A 17,538-nucleotide genomic window follows, 5' to 3' on the forward strand; every position below is an offset into this window, starting at 1 on the left:
CTTCACTTTCAAATGCTGCACAGTGCACCTATTGCTTACCTCCCCAATCTGTGATGGCCTTGTAGAGGACCTTGTATCCTTGAAGAACTCCATTTATTTCACTTGGTGGAGGTGGTGACCACGTCACTGTAAGTCCCTGTGGAGTCACTATTGAGCACTGAACATCTGTCGGTGGGGCTCCTGGTACTACGACAAAAAAAAAAAAAATTGAATTACGGAATGTTTTTTTCTACCAATCTGTATCATAAATGAAAATCAGTTTTTGTCTGCTGCATGCTGAAGGTTAATTTTTCGTCTACACCTGTGGAGTAATAGTCAGCGCATCTGGCCGCGAAACCAGGTGGCCCGGGTTCGAATCCCAGTCGGGGCAAGTTACCTGGTTGAGGTTTTTTCCGGGGTTTTCCCTCAACCCAATATGAGCAAATGCTGGGTAACGTTCGGTGTTGGACCCCGGACTCATTTCACCGGCATTATCACCTTCATTTCATTCAGATGCTAAATAACCTAGATGCTGATACAGCGTCGTAAAATAACCCAATAATAAAAAAAAAAAAGATTAATTTTACATTGTGATATACATATTATCTTACCCTTTTAAATATGGCGCCAATACCAAAGATTACTACTGTTCATCATCATCATCATCATCATAATCATTTTATTAATTCATTGACGTCCATATATTGTACCGGTATGGTATTAGTTCTTCTGTTGCACATCATTTTTCTCCAAGCAATATTAATAATAAATGTACAGAATAACTAAGATGAAGTCTCTTAGTTCTTAAAGATTCAGTTGCTCTCCATAGAAATCACCTCAGATGATAAACTTTGTTTAATATAATCTCATTGTGTAGGTCTATCTTGTTTTTACCTAAGCTATGTTGGTCTATTTATTTTAATGTCTTGTAAACTGAAAATGTATTATGTATCTTGTTATTTATTGTGTCTTTTGTTCTTTGGAAAACTTACGAGTGTTAAAATTAAATTCATACTAGAAATCTTATTGTGTGTGTGTGTGTGTGTGTGTGTGTGTGCATGCGCGTGCGCGTGCATGTGTGAGATTGTATTTTGTGTTTGTATCTAATGACGAACTTATAATCTGTACTAGGTTGTACAGGGAATAAATAAATACAATACAATAATACCATAACCTGATACATACAAGTGATAATTTTTATTACATTTTTGCATCTCTGTTTTAATATCATTATCCAGTTTCTGTAGGCCTCCATGTTTTTACAAAATGTCAAGAAATAACTTTATCCATTTCCTATAGTGATTTTCTTTCAGGACACAAATATCTATGGTAATTAGATGTTCTCTATTTTAAATTATCTTGTTACGGTACCAATATTCTAAAACTGATATAACTTAGATACTACTATGTAATTAGTTTTTACAAGATTTTATTTGAAAGTGGCTTTCTTATTTTGGCACGAGTCATTTTTATTTTTGTATTTCTCCTGGATAATGTTTTATATTCGTTACGAGTTACCATTAATTAATACATAACTTTTGCTATGCGTTTAAAATTATAACCTTCTTGGCTCATTCTTTGGTACAGTACACATAATTTTAAGTTTTACCGTGTCAACAAATTGTCATTACAAAACAAGGTTGTGCCGAGAGATGGGATACTGGTACGTTTCATCCTGGGACTGTTAGGTGCACCTAGAAACACAGTATCTGTAATTTGAACTGGACATACTGGTAGTATTCTCCTAGTTTCATTGTTTTGTGTAATAAACCGAAATATTTTGTAAGAGTTCATGCAAACAATATTTATGATCCATGTTAATAAAAATAAAACCACTTGGAGTTTCGAGTTTATTTTTTGTGAGCAATTAATTTTATATAATGAGGAAGGAAACTATAAAAGAAAAATGATATTCAGAATTGTGTACATTAGGCCTAGGAGATATTTTGAAGCAGGAATATTAATGAAATCTGTGTCAAGTACAATACAATCGTTCTAAGCCTTGGAAAAAATTAAATGATATGGTTTAATCACTATAGAAGTTTGAGTTGTCTGTGAGAGAATTTATTTGATTTTATGAGAAAATATGCTGAGAAATAATTGATCTTCATGTAAGAAATTGGTCAGATTTATGCATGAGACATTTCTTTGGCCAGCAGGAGAAGGCACTTAAGTGAAAAATTAGTAATCTTCATCTTACGATGTTTCTTCAACCCATAAGCAGTGCTGACTAGATCAGACGCTATGGACAATACTCTATAACAGAATCGCCAGTATGAAAGGATAATTCCAAGCCTTTGGCGTGAGACGAACTCGATAGCTCAGTGGTAGAGCGCCTGACCAGAGAATAGGAAGTCGCAGGTTCGATTCCCGCTCGAGGTTGTGAAATTTTTCTTTCATACCATGGCATGATTGTGACTATAATAGTATTTAAAATTCATGAAAAATTAGATTTTGCAGTTGTATCTAATCACATAAGTCTAGTATTTTTTTCTAATTTTTTAAATAAAAAAATTCTTGTATTTTAAATTGAAAAGTTCTTACTTTAACTAACATACACGAATTTCATTATTGTACTTATATTCAGTTAAGAGTAAATTAAAAAGAAATTTTCTCCTGAAAAATTAATTTTCTTGTCTTATGTGCCTTTTCCCTCCAATCAAAGATTTATTAGCAAAATTCTTATGAAATGTAAAGTATGCAACTAAATTATAAACACAGTAAAATTGCTTAGTATTGCTATTATGAGAGAGATTTTATTCTATAAATGTATTAAAAACTCTCATGTACTGGTATCATGTTAATTGAATATAAATATAACTTTTTACTTCTCCATTGCTTGACTTTCAACCAACTCAACAAAATTGTACATGTTGGAATAAATTTTTTATTTCACAAAATTCTATACCAGTAGTAATATTTCACTGCAATAAATGAAACCTTGCAAGTCCAACTGATGTATTTCAGTACAAGCTTACCATCTTCCTCAGTTGTGATTACAACTTCTTCACTGCGAGGACCTGCTCCAGCTCTGTTGTACGACTGAACTAGGATGATATATTCGGTAAACTTCCGCAGACTCTTGAGTACTATGTGCAGGTCAGTCCCTGGTGTGACCTCCAATGTCTTGTAATGGAAAGGCTCAGATGTGTCATTTACTCGGTAGCCAATGTAATAGCCAATAATCTCGCCATTTAGAAGATGTTTCTCTGGAGGCTGAAAAGCATACCTCAAGTTAATTAATTTTACCGAAAAAAATGGTTTTGTTACTGTTCTCTTGGTGCAGCAACAATAACAAAAGAACAGAAAAAAAAAAAATTATTTTCAACGTACCTTAAGATTTTAGAGACAATTTAGAGACAGTAAGAAAAGGATGTTGATATAAAGGAGTAAAAGGGCAATGAGAATGATAGCAAAAACAAAAGTGGGCCTACCTAGGAGATCACATGCCCCACAACAGTTTTTCATAGTTTCATCTTTCATCGGTAAGAAAGAAATCGTTATTTAACTGAATTTTGATGGGATAAGGATGAGGACAAAGATTCTGGTGGTAGTGGTGGTGGTGGTGGTGGTGGTGGTGGTGGTGGTGGTGGTGGTGATGATAATTAGAATAATAATACTTTTTAGTGTTTATTAAGAAACAAACCTCAAAGAACTAATTCTTTGAAGCTTATTATTGTGCACATGAATAAATATATAGTAACCAGTTTAAATTTCAAAATGTGATCTCACAAGCCCATAAACTAATTCTGTTTCACACAAAAATACACACTTTTCAAATGTAAATATATAAAAATAAATAAGTACACACCAGGCAGTTTAAAAGTCTAAAACATTACTTGGCCTGTCAGTGGCCAAGCCTTATGCATTCGCTGGCATTTCCCTCCATAAAATCACAGTGCTGTTCTGCCTACAGTCAGTGGTAAGTGAGATTTTATCGGAGTAATATAGTTTTGTTATGCAATCGTGATTGATATTTCATTATAGTTTACACTAGTGTTGTGCAATAGTGAGATATTCACTGCATCGTAAATTATTTTATATGTACCGGTACATCAAATGCAGAAAGTTGTGTGGCAGAAAAAGAGAAGCATTTAGATGTAAACTACCTGGCAGCCAATTGCGTATTTTTTTGTTCTTTACCAGCCAGTCACAGAACCTGTTTAATTAAACTTAACCATTACCTTTTATATTACTTTACGTGTTGGAACTGAGCTGCCAGGAAATTTATGTGTAAATATTTGTCTTGTTCTGCCACACAACTTTCTGCACTTGATGTACGTCTTCAAGATTAATATACAATGACACAGTGAATATCTCAATGTTGCACATTATGGTACACTCAAATGAAATCACACTCATGACTGCACAACAAAACTGTCCTATTCCAATGAAATCTCATTCATGACTAATTGCAGGCGAGAAGAACACCGCAATTTCATGAAGGGGAATGTCAGCTATTTCATGGGGCTCGGAGTGCCAACCAATATTTCGGGATTTTCAAACTACTTACTTACTGGCTTTTAAGGAACCCGGAGATTCATTGCCGCCCTCACATAAGCCCACCATTGGTCCCTATCCTGAGCAAGATTAATCCATTCTCTATCATCATATCCCACCTCCCTCAAATCCATTTTAATATTATCCTCCCACCTACGTCTCGGTCTCCCTAAAGGTATTTTTCCCTCCGGCGTCCCAACTAATACTCTATATGCATTTCTGGATTCGCTCATACGTGCTACAAGCCCTGCCCATCTCAAACGTCTGGATTTAATGTTCCTAATTATGTCAGGTGAAGAATACAATGCGTGCAGTTCTGTGTTGTGTAACTTTCTCCATTCTCCTGTAACTTCATCCCTCTTAGCCCCAAATATTTTCCCAAGCACCTTATTCTCAAACACCCTTAACCTATGTTCCTCTCTCAAAGTGAGAGTCCAAGTTTCACAACCATAAAGAACAACCGGTAATATACAGTAACTGTTTTATAAAGTCTAACTTTCAAATTTTTTGACAGCAGACTGGATGATAAAAGTTTCTCAAACGCATAATAACATAATTTTCAAACTACCCACACTGTATTTCTGTAAATTTCTTAGTGTAAGGCAAACATAAGTCTGTAGTTTCCCTGAAGTTTCTTCACCACTGCCACTGTACCACCACTGTTATCATTAAAGTCATTCCTCGCAGCTTCTTTTTCATATATTGTCGGTAAGAAAGAAGCAATCACTTGATTTAACTATGTCTAGATAAGGAGAATGATAACTATAGGAACAACAATATTATGACTATGATGATTACACTAGTCAAAAAATTTTAACATTTTTTCGATAACTGATTAAGGGGTATTTTGAGCTCCTGAATTATGAAAAATCATCGAAATTGCTCTATTGGGTCACATTTCTGAGTTATCAGTATATCCCTCTAATATCCATTAATTTTCCTATATTTAAGAACACCCATGCCAATATGCAGTTCCTATCCTTAAAAATTGACTCTTATTGTATATATTAATAAAAAACGGCAAACTAAATATGATTTTAACTTATAAAGCATGTAAATATATTAAAATAAACTGTAAGAGCCCGTATTTTGAATCATAACTACGGTTTTATTGACTTTCTTCTGTAGGTCGAATCGGAAATTTCTCTGCAGAGAAACCACTGGTTCTCCATCATAGCTGGGTCCCAACGTCCTTCCTTTGACGTGAATATATCTTTAAAATCAGACCAGCACATGGGGTAGCAGGTCGGAAAGGAGATGTAACATTTGTAGGGTGATATATTCCTAAACTAAAGATTCGTGAGTAATAATACAATTAAAATAAATATGGTCTCGTTCAATCAGGTATATGACTACGGTACGAGCATGACCATGAGTTGACGCCGCTCATGTGCGAGGCACGGCAACTGGTGACCATTTTGGGCTTGGGCGAAAATTTTTCGGGCAGTATATCTTGCGATTCCAATGTGCTGGTGTGCAGATTTTGGTGCCAAACGAAAGATTTCGTGAATAAGTCTTTAAAATCAGATCGACACATGGGATGTCAGAACGTAAACAGCGATTTAACGTTTGCAGAGTTATCGTCACAAAATCCTGAAATTTTCGTCGAGCAAAAGTAGCAATAGGTCACATAATCTTTAGGTTCCCGCCAAATTATCGAACTGCAAAAGACATAGCTCTCTTTTACCCTTTCTGCCACTTGGAAAAAAAAATGACAAAGCAAGAACAACAACATATTTTGGCGGCCCAAAGCCTATCCTTGGTCACCTCGTGGATGGAGGAAGACAACCACTGGCGTGGCTCAGTCGGTTAAGGCGCTTGCCTACCGGTCTGAAGTTATGCTCGGGCGCGGGTTCGATCCCCGCTTGGCCTGATTACCTGGTTGGGTTTTTTCCGAGATTTTTCCCAACCATAAGGTGAATGCCAGTAATCTATGGCGAATCCTCGGCCTCATCTCGCCAAATACCATCTCGCTATCACCAATTCATCGACGCTAAATAACCTAGTAGTTGATACAGCGTCGTTAAATAACCAACTAAAAAATGGAGAAGGAAAAATGTAAATTTTCAACGAAAACATGTGATCTCATGTGAATAAATTTTATACATTAAATTTGAATATATCACCAAAAAGTCTCTATCGGGATCTGGTTTAAAGTTACAAACTACATATATATGAATGAAAACTAACAAAAAATCAGACTTTTCGTCCACGTTACTTAGTCTCAAAAACCACCACTGATGGTTGAAAAATAATTTTGTCTTTCAGGGGAAAGAGAGAGAGGGAGGGAGGGAGGAAAGGGGCGGGAGGGGCAGGTGTAGGAGAGAGGGAGAGGTAGGGAAGGAGAGAGGGAGGGGTAGGGAAGGAGAGAGGGAGGGGTAGGGAAGGAGAGAGGGAGGGGAGAATGAAGGAAGGGGAGAGTGGAGAAAGGGAGGGAGATAGGGGGAGCGGGAGGGAGATAGGGGGAGCGGGAGGGGAGGAGAGAGAGGAACAGAGGGAGAGGGAGAGGGCGGGAGAGTGTGTGTCTCTATTATATATATATGTGTGTGTGTGTGTGTGTATTCGAATTTAGTGTATAAAATTCATGTGAGATCACATGTTTTCGTTTAGGTTACAAAATGGTTGTTGACTAGTGTTATTGTTATTGTCGTCGTTGCAATAATATTCTTCGGGTGTTTATTCACGAGCGAGCCTCTATGACGTAATCCTTCAAAGTTTATGACTAGCGAACAGATTCTTAGATTAAAAAAAATATTTTTTCACAATCAGGTTCTAAATATTACGAACATGCTGACAAGCAAATTAATTAATATTTCACATAAAAATAAACATTTAATAAAATAAGAATGTATACAAGTATTTTTGTAAATTTCTTAATAAATGTACAAAAGGATGGAGTTGGTCTTGCTAAGGTGCTGTAGGTTTGCGTGGATTCTTTTATATTTATGGACCTAGAGAGCTTGAGAAATTTGTTGAGAATGCTATGTTACGGTACATCATTTTGTAGCACATATGAAATTATAAGGATAATGTCGAAGCCATGTGTCACAGGCCTTGGCCAGTAAAGTAGCCATAAAATTCTCTCTAACTGTGTAATAAAATCTCGGTGTATCACTTGTTACCAGTGATGAATTCAGGGGGTGGCCCCAGGGAGGGTATTCCCGCCCCCCTAAAATCCAAGATGTCCCTCCCAGAGATTTCAAACTTATTTTAACTTAAAAAAAATGTAATTTAGACAATCTTATATTTCAATTTGATATTAATTCCCAGTACGGTAACTAAAATAAGTTTTGTTATGTAGATTTTCAGGTAGTTTTCTTTAAGGTTGTGGTCTGCTGGTGGATTCTGATTAGTTCAATCTGAATTTTCATTCTTGTTTGTTACAGTTAAGAGGTCAGATGTGCTGTGTTCTTTTTTATTTTGTACGGAGGAGGGACCCGAAGACTTGCACTGCAGTCTGAGGCTTATTGTGCTTACCACTCCTATTCTGTGAAAGACTGGGAAGCTGAACGGCCGCGCTGTTGTATAAGTACAGCACGCTGCACTGTGAATTGAACCCGGGCTATGGTAAGGAAGAAGAAGAAGATGATGATGATGATGATGATGATACATGAATTAATGATGGCGATATGAGTCTGAGGTCTAACGTCGAAAGTTACCCAGCAATTCTGCTTCAATTGGTTGAGGGGAAACCCCAGAAAAAACCCCAACTGAGTAACTTGTTCCAACCAGGATTCGAAACCGGACCCACTCGTTTCACAGGCAGACGCGCTGACCGTTACTCCACAGCGGAGGACTTAATTATTGGCCTAGTTTTCAGTGTTAGTTTAGCAAATGCAATAATTCTGTTTACCCGGTACTAAAATAGTTACAGCATACAGGGTGAGTTAGGAGGAAAAGTACATGACTTAAGGGGTGATAATATTGGTGATTCAAACAAAAAAGTTTATATGAACATGTGTCCTGTTCTTAACGGTTTCGAAGAAAACTAATGGAAACAATGAGGAACATGAAAAGTGCAGGTGATAGTAAATTAAAACATTGTTACTTATGTTCTAGCCACCAGCGTAGTTCTGTCGGCTAATGCACTTGCCTCCCAATCCTAAGTTGCGCTCGGGCGCGTGTTCGATTCCTTCTTGGGCTGATTAGCTGGTTGGGTTTTTTTTCGAAGTTTTCCCCAATCGTAAAGCAAGTATCAGGTAATCTGTGGCGAATCCTCAGCTTTATCTCGCAAATATCATCTCACTATCACAAAGTCCATCGACGCTAAATAACCTCGTAGTTGGTACAGCGTCGTTAAATAATCAAGAAAATAAATAAAAAAAACCTTATGTTCTGTTTAATTGTGTACTTTTCTTTACAGAACATGTTAAAAAAGTCCACCATCAACTTTAATGCACTTTGCAGTTCTTATAGACAGTTGCTGTGTTGCTGATCTCAGCAAGTTCCTTTACTTGAGCAAAAACATGTAAAATGCGAGCGAGAAGTTTCCAATTTGCGCTTGTAGACTTCGCTCTTAAGCCAACTCCACACACAGTAATCCAATGTAGTAATGTGGCTTGATCTCTGTGGCCAAGAAACCACTCCACCGCGACCGATCCAACACCCAGGATACGTTTCATTGACCCCTACTAGAACCTAATGTCGTTTTGGTTGTGTCTGCAAGAGTGCTGATGAAAGACATGAGACCGAGGCCTGTGATTTTCAAACAGCTTTATGTCAGATTCTGTTAAAAACAGGTCATATCTTCAGAGAAATTTTTTTTTTCAGAATCACCAATATTATTACTCCTCACACCATGTACCTTTGCTCCTGAAATACAGTAAATATAAATATTTCAGTGCATATTATCAAAATAAGAAAAAAATTTTCACTTTTCTTTAAAATAAAAACGTATTGAGGAGTTAATGAAACATTCATCCATTGCACTTAATGAATAAAACAATTATCAATTGACTTTAAGTGAAAGTGAAATCTGTGCACATTTCATCTGCGTTTTTTTTTCATCTAGTGCTGTTCAATTATTAATGATAGGAAGCGTAATCTGATAGAAAAACAATGGGAACAGTGGCAGATCGTCATTAAGGGCCAGTGGGGTAAGGCTCCACCAAAAATAATGTGTGACCTGTAGGCATTTATTTATAATTTTTAAATTTAATTGCCCGTAAATATTACTTCCACAGTGACACTGACTAGATGAGAAAGTTAAGTAAAAATATCCTGTGCATAGTAGTCTCTTACTAAAGCCGCATCTACACGATTCAATTTTTCACGCACGTACGCATGCAATCTTGGAAGACTCAAGTTTAAAACGCGCATTCAATTAAGATTTATGAATATTTTGTGTCTACACGATGCGCCGTTTTGAACGTTATCGTCACTACGTATATATATTAATTAATATTCGTCGGTTTCTTGGTAAAAGTGATCAAGTCCAAAATGCAAAATTGTTGGGAAAAGGCATTTAAAGGTTAAATGATCCAGCCAAGGATAACTGCACTTCTTTAGATGTTAGTTATAAGTCACTTTGAAGGTAAATGTGCTGTATTATTAGTTTTTAATATAAAAGTATGTCTTAAATTTTCATAATGCTTTGAAGCCTTGGAATGTGACTTGGTCACTTTTACCAAGAAACCGACGAATGATTCTTGCATGCATTGCTTAAATGTTTAAAGTTGAAATAAAAGTTGAACCATGTAGATGCACCTTAATTGGTTTTAGTGACCAGGGGCCTGTTTCTCAAAAATACTAGTTTAGTAGTTCACCAGTTAAGTTACTAGTTACCAGAGTATATTTCACCAGCTGTAGTAGATTCTGTTTCTCAAACTATTTTACCAGTCTAGTAACTTGTGACAATTTTTCACTAGTCACATGATCTCTTTCACTAGTCAGCTGATTGAGTTCATTTGTTTATAGTCATTGGCAGGTATTGTTGAGGTTAGACAGCTCAGTTTTTTGTGTTTTGGTTTTGCTTTCTCTTTTCGGTTAAAATTCCATCAATTGAAAGCAAATTAACTATACTCAATATGATTAATGAATCAAAAGATATAGGCTACTATTCGGTGCTTTTTCAAGCACAATAAGAAAAAATTATAAAGTAAATGAATGGACAAAAAATATTGTAATGTGTGAGGCTGTGGAACTGATACCTCAGAACAAAACGTTAGGGACACTTACTGGCCCAACATTAAGAAAGCAACTTTGATGAGTATCAATTCAAGTTCACAGTATCATTACAGTCTAGTATATACAGTCACGAAGCTTGAGTTGTGAGGGTGCTATGAACAATAGACTGACCTGGTACTATTTCGCATTGTATGTAATGAGGCAATATTAGCGATCCTAGTGGTTAGCAACTAACTATGGATGCATATTTACTATGTATTGAGCTTCGTGACTGTATATACTAGACTGTGGTATCATAATATAAACATATTATGTAGTTAGTGGGTCTACTGCCGACATGAATGCCACTTATAACTTCATGAAAAATTCGCTATTTTTTTTTTTCAGTTTTAAATTTGATCTATTCATAAATTAGTGTCGTTTTATATTTAATTTGTAGGCTAAAGTTGGCAATGTCAGAAGAACTGGCAGTGGAGGAGGGAAACCAGCAAAATTCACTGCAGTTGATGAATTGGTATTAGATTATTAGGAAAATATTCTGCATGTGTTGCTGGTCTAGGACAGAAAGACCTGATGACATTGGAAAATAATCAACATCCCAATTTGTAGAGTATTTGAAGCTTTGCTGATAATGCATGACTTCTATTATATGTCTTGTTATGGCAGGTTCCACTATATTTAAAAACTCTCCAAGCTTTTCAAAACTCAAATTATGTTTATTTAACGATCCTCGCAACTGCAGAGGTTATATCAATATTGCCGGTGTGCCGGAATTTTGTCCCGCAGAAGTTCTTTTACATGCCAGTAAATCTACTGACATGAGCCTGTCGCATTTAAGCACACTTAAATGACATCGACCTAGCTCGGGATCGAACCCACAACCTCGAGTATAGAAGGCCAGCGCTATACCAAGTATGCTACCGAGGCTGTCTCCAAGCTTTTCAGCACTTTACCTAAACTGTTCATTATATTTAAATAAATCCTCCCCTAAAGGAATAATAATTGTTCTTTCTCGATATAGTTTTAGCTCTTCTCACAAAACTTCATCACTTCAGTCGGAATCACTAAACCACATGTATTAAAAAAATAAATACAATATTTTGTTTTGATTATCTGAGAAAGGTTGTCACTGGTAACTGATAATATAGACATCACCAGTCTTTAGAGTCTTGTAGGAATATTCCTGTTGAATACCAGTATAATAAACTAAATTAGCATTTTGAGAAACAGAATCACTTATGAACTGGTGAAATCTACCAATATTACTAGTCTGTAAACTGGTAGCTAGTACTTTACCCTTGTAGTTTCTAGAAACACAGACTTGTAAAATAAACTAATATAACTACTGTACAGACTAGTATTACTAGTTCATGAGTTTTGAGAAACAGGCCCCTGGCATACTGTTCCTTCTCTTACATAGAGCAGCAAGTCGAATAACATACACATTGTGTGACCAGCTGAGGAGTGTCAGCTTGCATTTCATCTCCCCTACTCCCCTCGCACTTCTCTCCCAAGTTTTCCGTTCCTACCTTTCTTCTTACAACTGCCTTCTGCAGCACGAGGCAACTGTGTGATTACAGCAGTGCTATACGACAAACAGATCTGAAGGCCCGGGAAATATGTGAACGAATCTGCTTGGTTCCACTTCCTTTCTGCAACCATTTCCTCCCCTGAACCTATGTAGCTTCGTCCCGAAACCCCACCTCTTTCCCGAGCCTGACCATCTGTTTAGTTCACAAATTAAGCCATGGTCGGCAAAGATTACGTCATATAAAATGCAGCCCACAATACACAGCAAAGGGAAATGTAGGAGGGAGAGGATACCCGAGCTGCTTAACTTTGAATGAACAAGTGATGGCTAAGGGGAGGGAGATCGTGCATTACCTCTTCGCCCTGCTTGTGTATTAAGTGGTTGACTCGCGAGGCACGAAATGCCGACCACTGAATTAAAGGCCCTGTCAACTTAAAAAAAAATGGGCAGGGCATGTAGCACGTATGGGCGAATCCAGAAATGCATATAGTGCGTTAGTTGGGAGGCAGGAGGGAAAAAGACCTTTGGGGAGGCCGAGACATAGATGGGAAGATAATATTAAAATGAATTTGATGGAGGTGGGATATGATGGTACAGACTGGACTAATCTTGCTCAGGATAGTGACCAATGGCGGGCTTATGTGAGGGCGGCAATGAACCTCCGGGTTCCTTAAAAGCCAGTAAATAAGTAAGTAAGTAAGTCAACTTAAAAAATGCACTTATAGGTAGAAAATGATTCTAACAGAGATTAGTTTCTGTGAAAACCCGAGCGTCGTACGACTAATAGAACGGCGACAATCCACAGTTAAAAATTCCCGGAATTACAAAAGTGACGTCACAACTTCACTATGGCGAGTATGCAACAGCCCTGAGTAGCAGCAACTGGATTTATACGGTAAGTGTAAGCTTCTTCCCGCGTCAGTCTCTTCCTAGTGTAAGTTTCTTGTGTCCGGTGTCGTGTCTTACAAGAAATTGTTATTTCCACGAATCATGGCTGGAATCAGGCCATATTAATTTGACCCCAGGAAAGGTGAATACGGGAAGAAAGCAGTGAGAATACAGACCGACTAGGAACCACGGACTGCGGTTTCTGTGGTGAATGTGTTTCTTCAGCAACTGATCAAGAGTGTTTCTGTTGCTGTGAAAGTGTAATGGTAAGATAAGTAAAGGAAAGTGCTGAGTGTATTATGAGTACATTTCATAATGCATTTCACGCTGTTGTACTAAACAGAGACACGTTGAATTCTGCTATAGGTATGTTATGATGGTGAGGACGGAGTCTAATTTTGAAGGGGAAGAGTTATGTATGTGTGTGTATTTATTCACACTGCAATGCGTATATACCCGGTGGCAGTGGTAACTAATTACACTCAATAATGACAATAATAAACATATTAATTAAAAATACAATTAATAATAATACTAATAATTAATACTAACAATAATAATAATACTAACAATAATAATAATAATAATAATAATAATAATAATAATAATAATAATAAGGAATATCCTAAATTAAATGATGCACGATCACTTAAAATAACATTTAAAATAAATCTAATTTGTATCTTAAACCTAAGGTCGAACTAAAACCCACGAGTATGATGTGTTCATATCTGCACAAGTACAGTACCTTTCAACATTACACTCATTTCGCTCTCAACTCACTCACTGCACTGGAACTACGACACATTTCACTGATTCTATCCTGATTTCACTAACACTTCGAAAACATTTCACTGTTCAAATACTTTGCACTGCCACTATAAACTATAAAGCTTCACTAACAGGAACATGTTTCACTTATACAACACACTTCACTGACACAACATAATTCTTCACTGATACAACACTTCAATAACAACATATCATTTACACCCTTTAAATACTGTGTATAATTACCGTCTATTAATAAAGTCCTTAAGCCTATTTTAAATACATTTTTGGTTGTTGGTAAAGCCTTTAGTGAGTCTGCAGGTAAATCATTCCAGTCCCTGATAGTACGATTGAGAAAAGAAAACTTTCCAGTGTCCGTCCTCTGTCTTCTTTCCCTCAATTTATATGAGTGGTCGTTCCTTGAAGAGTCATTTGGCGGCTGCAACCTATTTTTTATTTCTCTCCAGGCAGGCTCACCTCTGTATGTTTTGAACAGTGCGCATAATCGAATTCGCGTTCTCCTGTCCGTGAGTGTGTCCCATTTTAATTGTGAATTTTTCCGACAACACTTGAGAGCCCGTTTTTGAATCTTTTCCAGTGTCTTAATATATTCTAATCTGTAAGAATCCAAACATGCAGCACCATATTCCATTACTGGACGTACTAGTGATTTACATGCAATCTCTTTGGATTTATCAGAGCCTTTTCTTAGTACCCTCATCACAAAGTGTAACGCTCTCCATGCTTTTCCCGCTGTGTCTGTAACGTGTTCCCCCCAGCCGAGATCGCTGCTAAATGTTATTCCGACGTATTTACATTTGTTAACTTCCGGAATGGTTTCACCCCCTAACGTATACGATGCGACTATTTTATTTCTTTTCCTTCTGATGGCTTTGCCCTTTAGAGAATTTATTTTCATTTTGTTGGCTATTGCCCAATCGTTTATTCTATTGAGGTCATTCTGAAGAAGAGTAGTATCTTCATAACTTTTTATTTCCCTGTATATCATACAATCATCCGCGAATAAGCGAACCCTAGACAAGATATTAACTGGCAGATCATTTACAAAAGCCAGGAATAGAAGAGGCCCCAAGACACTCCCCTGTGGGACTCCGGAAGTAATTTCAATTGGGTTCGATAATTTCTCCCCTACCCGTACTCTCTGAGTGCGACAAGTTAAAAATTCCTTGATCCACTGGAGTACTCTGAAGTCAATCCCCGTTGATTGTAGTTTAACCAACAATATATCGTGTGGGACTACATCGAATGCGCGTGAAAAGTCAATAATCACTACATCTACTTGGCTACTGGAATCTATTCCGTCTTTTAAATCCTGACATACAGTTACTAATTGACTCTCACATGAATAGCCCCCCCCCGAAACCCATGCTGACAGTTATGTAGCCAATTTGAGTCATCCCAATGCTTCCTTAGATAAGCTGAAATCAAGTGTTCCATCTGTTTGCAAATCACAGAGGTGAGGCTGACCGGTCTGTAATTTTGTGTATCTGAGCGAGACCCTGATTTACGGGAGGTAATTAACAGGAACATTCGCTATATAGCTTACAGACAGTTTGTTTATTGGATTAATTCAACCATATAAATTAGTTGGAATGCATAAACAGTAACATATATTTCTCTAAAATGTAGTGTAATTCCATTAATAAAATTTAAAACAATGATTATGAGACACTTAAGACATAATTCACTTGCGAGTTAAGGTATAATATTATTTATGGTGTGAAAATTACGTTGTTCGTATGTGTAATACCTGCCTTTATGTCGATTAAATATTGCGAAATTCTTGTACATTCATTTATGCACGATTAAAAAATTTTCAATGGCACCGCACGGATATTTAGATATGTTGAAATTATAGGTTATGTTTACTGTACCAGTTGCATCTTTCTGTCGAAATTTAGTGATCTCCAATGCCTTGCCTTTCATATGAAAATTATAGGTTATGTTTACTATATTTAACTTATATTCCTAATTTCACAATTATACATTATAATTAAGCATAATGTCATGTATGATACCTCGGACATTCAATTTGTCTGTATTTTAGTACTACAATTGAGTAATGAATTATTGTAATTATCTACTACTTAAGAGACGAAGTAACACAATTGTACTGTACGTACACTAATTTCATAGGAGTGGTATAAATGGTAAATGTTTTGTCTAAAATTAAGGAAGGTAGATGTGCTAAATTGAAATCACAATAAAAATTGTTTTTTTATTAAACCTCAAAATAACTTCCATTCTAAACTTAAAATGTTGACGCGAACAGATTATGTTAACATGTAAAAGTGTCTTCACATTAAAATAACACATTTTTGTAATTATTTCTGCAACATATTATGCAACAAGAAGTAGACGGTACTTATGGACACATTACACTAAATAAAGCTTAGCAATGATACGCAATAAAAATATTTCACTGAGCTCCATACACTGAAATAGAAAATCCGAACAAACATTACGGCCTGGTCTAGATCGAAAAGGCATCGTCTATGCCGTATTTCGCATTGTTGTGAAAAGCTATGTAAACTGTGAAATGTTAGTTATCGGTTGTAATAACTGTAAATGGCTAAAGTACAATAATTTGAATAATAATATGGGGCAAGGAGACGTTTGTAGTACTATAAATTGTAAGAAAAATGGGTTAGAGTTATCCTTCTTCCGAAAGATCCAGAAAGGTGAGTTTATGGAATATAATATATTGTTTTATGAAAATAATATATAAACCTTATGTATTTCATATTTAATTGTGGAAGGAAGGTGTTAATTTTTTCAAAAGAACACGATATCGAAAGTACAATACATTTTATCGTCTGCTAGGGAAAGAGTCTGTGATGAGGCGATAATAGCGATCCTGGTGGTGAGCAACTATCTATGTTTGCATATTTAGTAAGTATTGAGCTTCGTGACTGTATATACTAGACTGTGGTCATACCTGCATGCGTAATAAAAGAAATTCGTCGCGACTACCCCGACCCAGACATTGAGTACAGAAACTTTCAAACTGCCGATTGAGAGGAAATTTCGTATATTGATTAATTAGAAATGGTTTTTAATTTAAAAAAAATCAACATAATTTATTATATTTTCCAAGCAACACTCAGATCATTAAAAATTATCTTAATTTTTTCATTTTTTTTTACCAATTTTTCCCTCTTTTTATAAGATTTTAATAACTTTACCTCCAATAAACATATTGTTGGCCATTTATAATTGTTTCAATGTTAGTGATAACTCGATCAGGAAAAAAGTAACCAATTTCAAAAACTTATTACAACCTGCATTTTTAAAACAAATTCAAAAGTTTTAACTGGTAAATTTGTAAGAATAGCTATACACAACAAAATTTTTATTGGACAAAAGGCGAACAGAGAGAGTAAACATTCCCACACAATAAAAAATATAGCAATATTGTCTGTTTTTAAATTGTTATATTTGGATAAAACCGCTTCTCCTCTGAAGTCAGTGCACTAGTCACTACTGCTCTTAGTTTTTTCACAAAAGGACACGTCCATATTATTTACTTCCTCACTTTCACAGTTTGAAATACTCCTGGAAATTTCACTCCCCAGCCCACACGTAATTCATTGAAATTTGTATGTGTGTTTAAATTGGCATCATCACTTGTTTGTTCTTGGATATCACTGGTCCTTGCTTCCTCGTTCACTGTCTCACAAAGTTCGCTGCATGAACTTGTAAATGACTAGTCTATTGCTTGT

At 36.2% G+C, this 17,538-nt stretch overlaps 1 protein-coding gene across 1 annotated transcript in view; it reads right to left on the reverse strand.

Annotated features, from left to right (window-relative positions):
* Nucleotides 1-1,584: 1,584 nt before the first annotated feature.
* LOC138707738 (cell adhesion molecule Dscam1-like) overlaps nucleotides 1,585-17,538 on the reverse strand; it is a 136,950-nt gene continuing 120,996 nt past the window's right edge. Inside the window, exons 10-11 of the mRNA XM_069837603.1 lie at nucleotides 2,958-3,195; nucleotides 1,585-1,673 (exon numbers count right to left, since the gene is read on the reverse strand). Coding sequence (XP_069693704.1) covers nucleotides 1,585-1,673; nucleotides 2,958-3,195 — 327 coding nt within the window. The remainder of the gene's footprint in view (nucleotides 1,674-2,957; nucleotides 3,196-17,538) is intronic.

The sequence above is a fragment of the Periplaneta americana genome, chromosome 10 (assembly GCF_040183065.1).
Source record: "Periplaneta americana isolate PAMFEO1 chromosome 10, P.americana_PAMFEO1_priV1, whole genome shotgun sequence".
In the NCBI taxonomy this organism is placed as follows: domain Eukaryota; kingdom Metazoa; phylum Arthropoda; class Insecta; order Blattodea; family Blattidae; genus Periplaneta; species Periplaneta americana.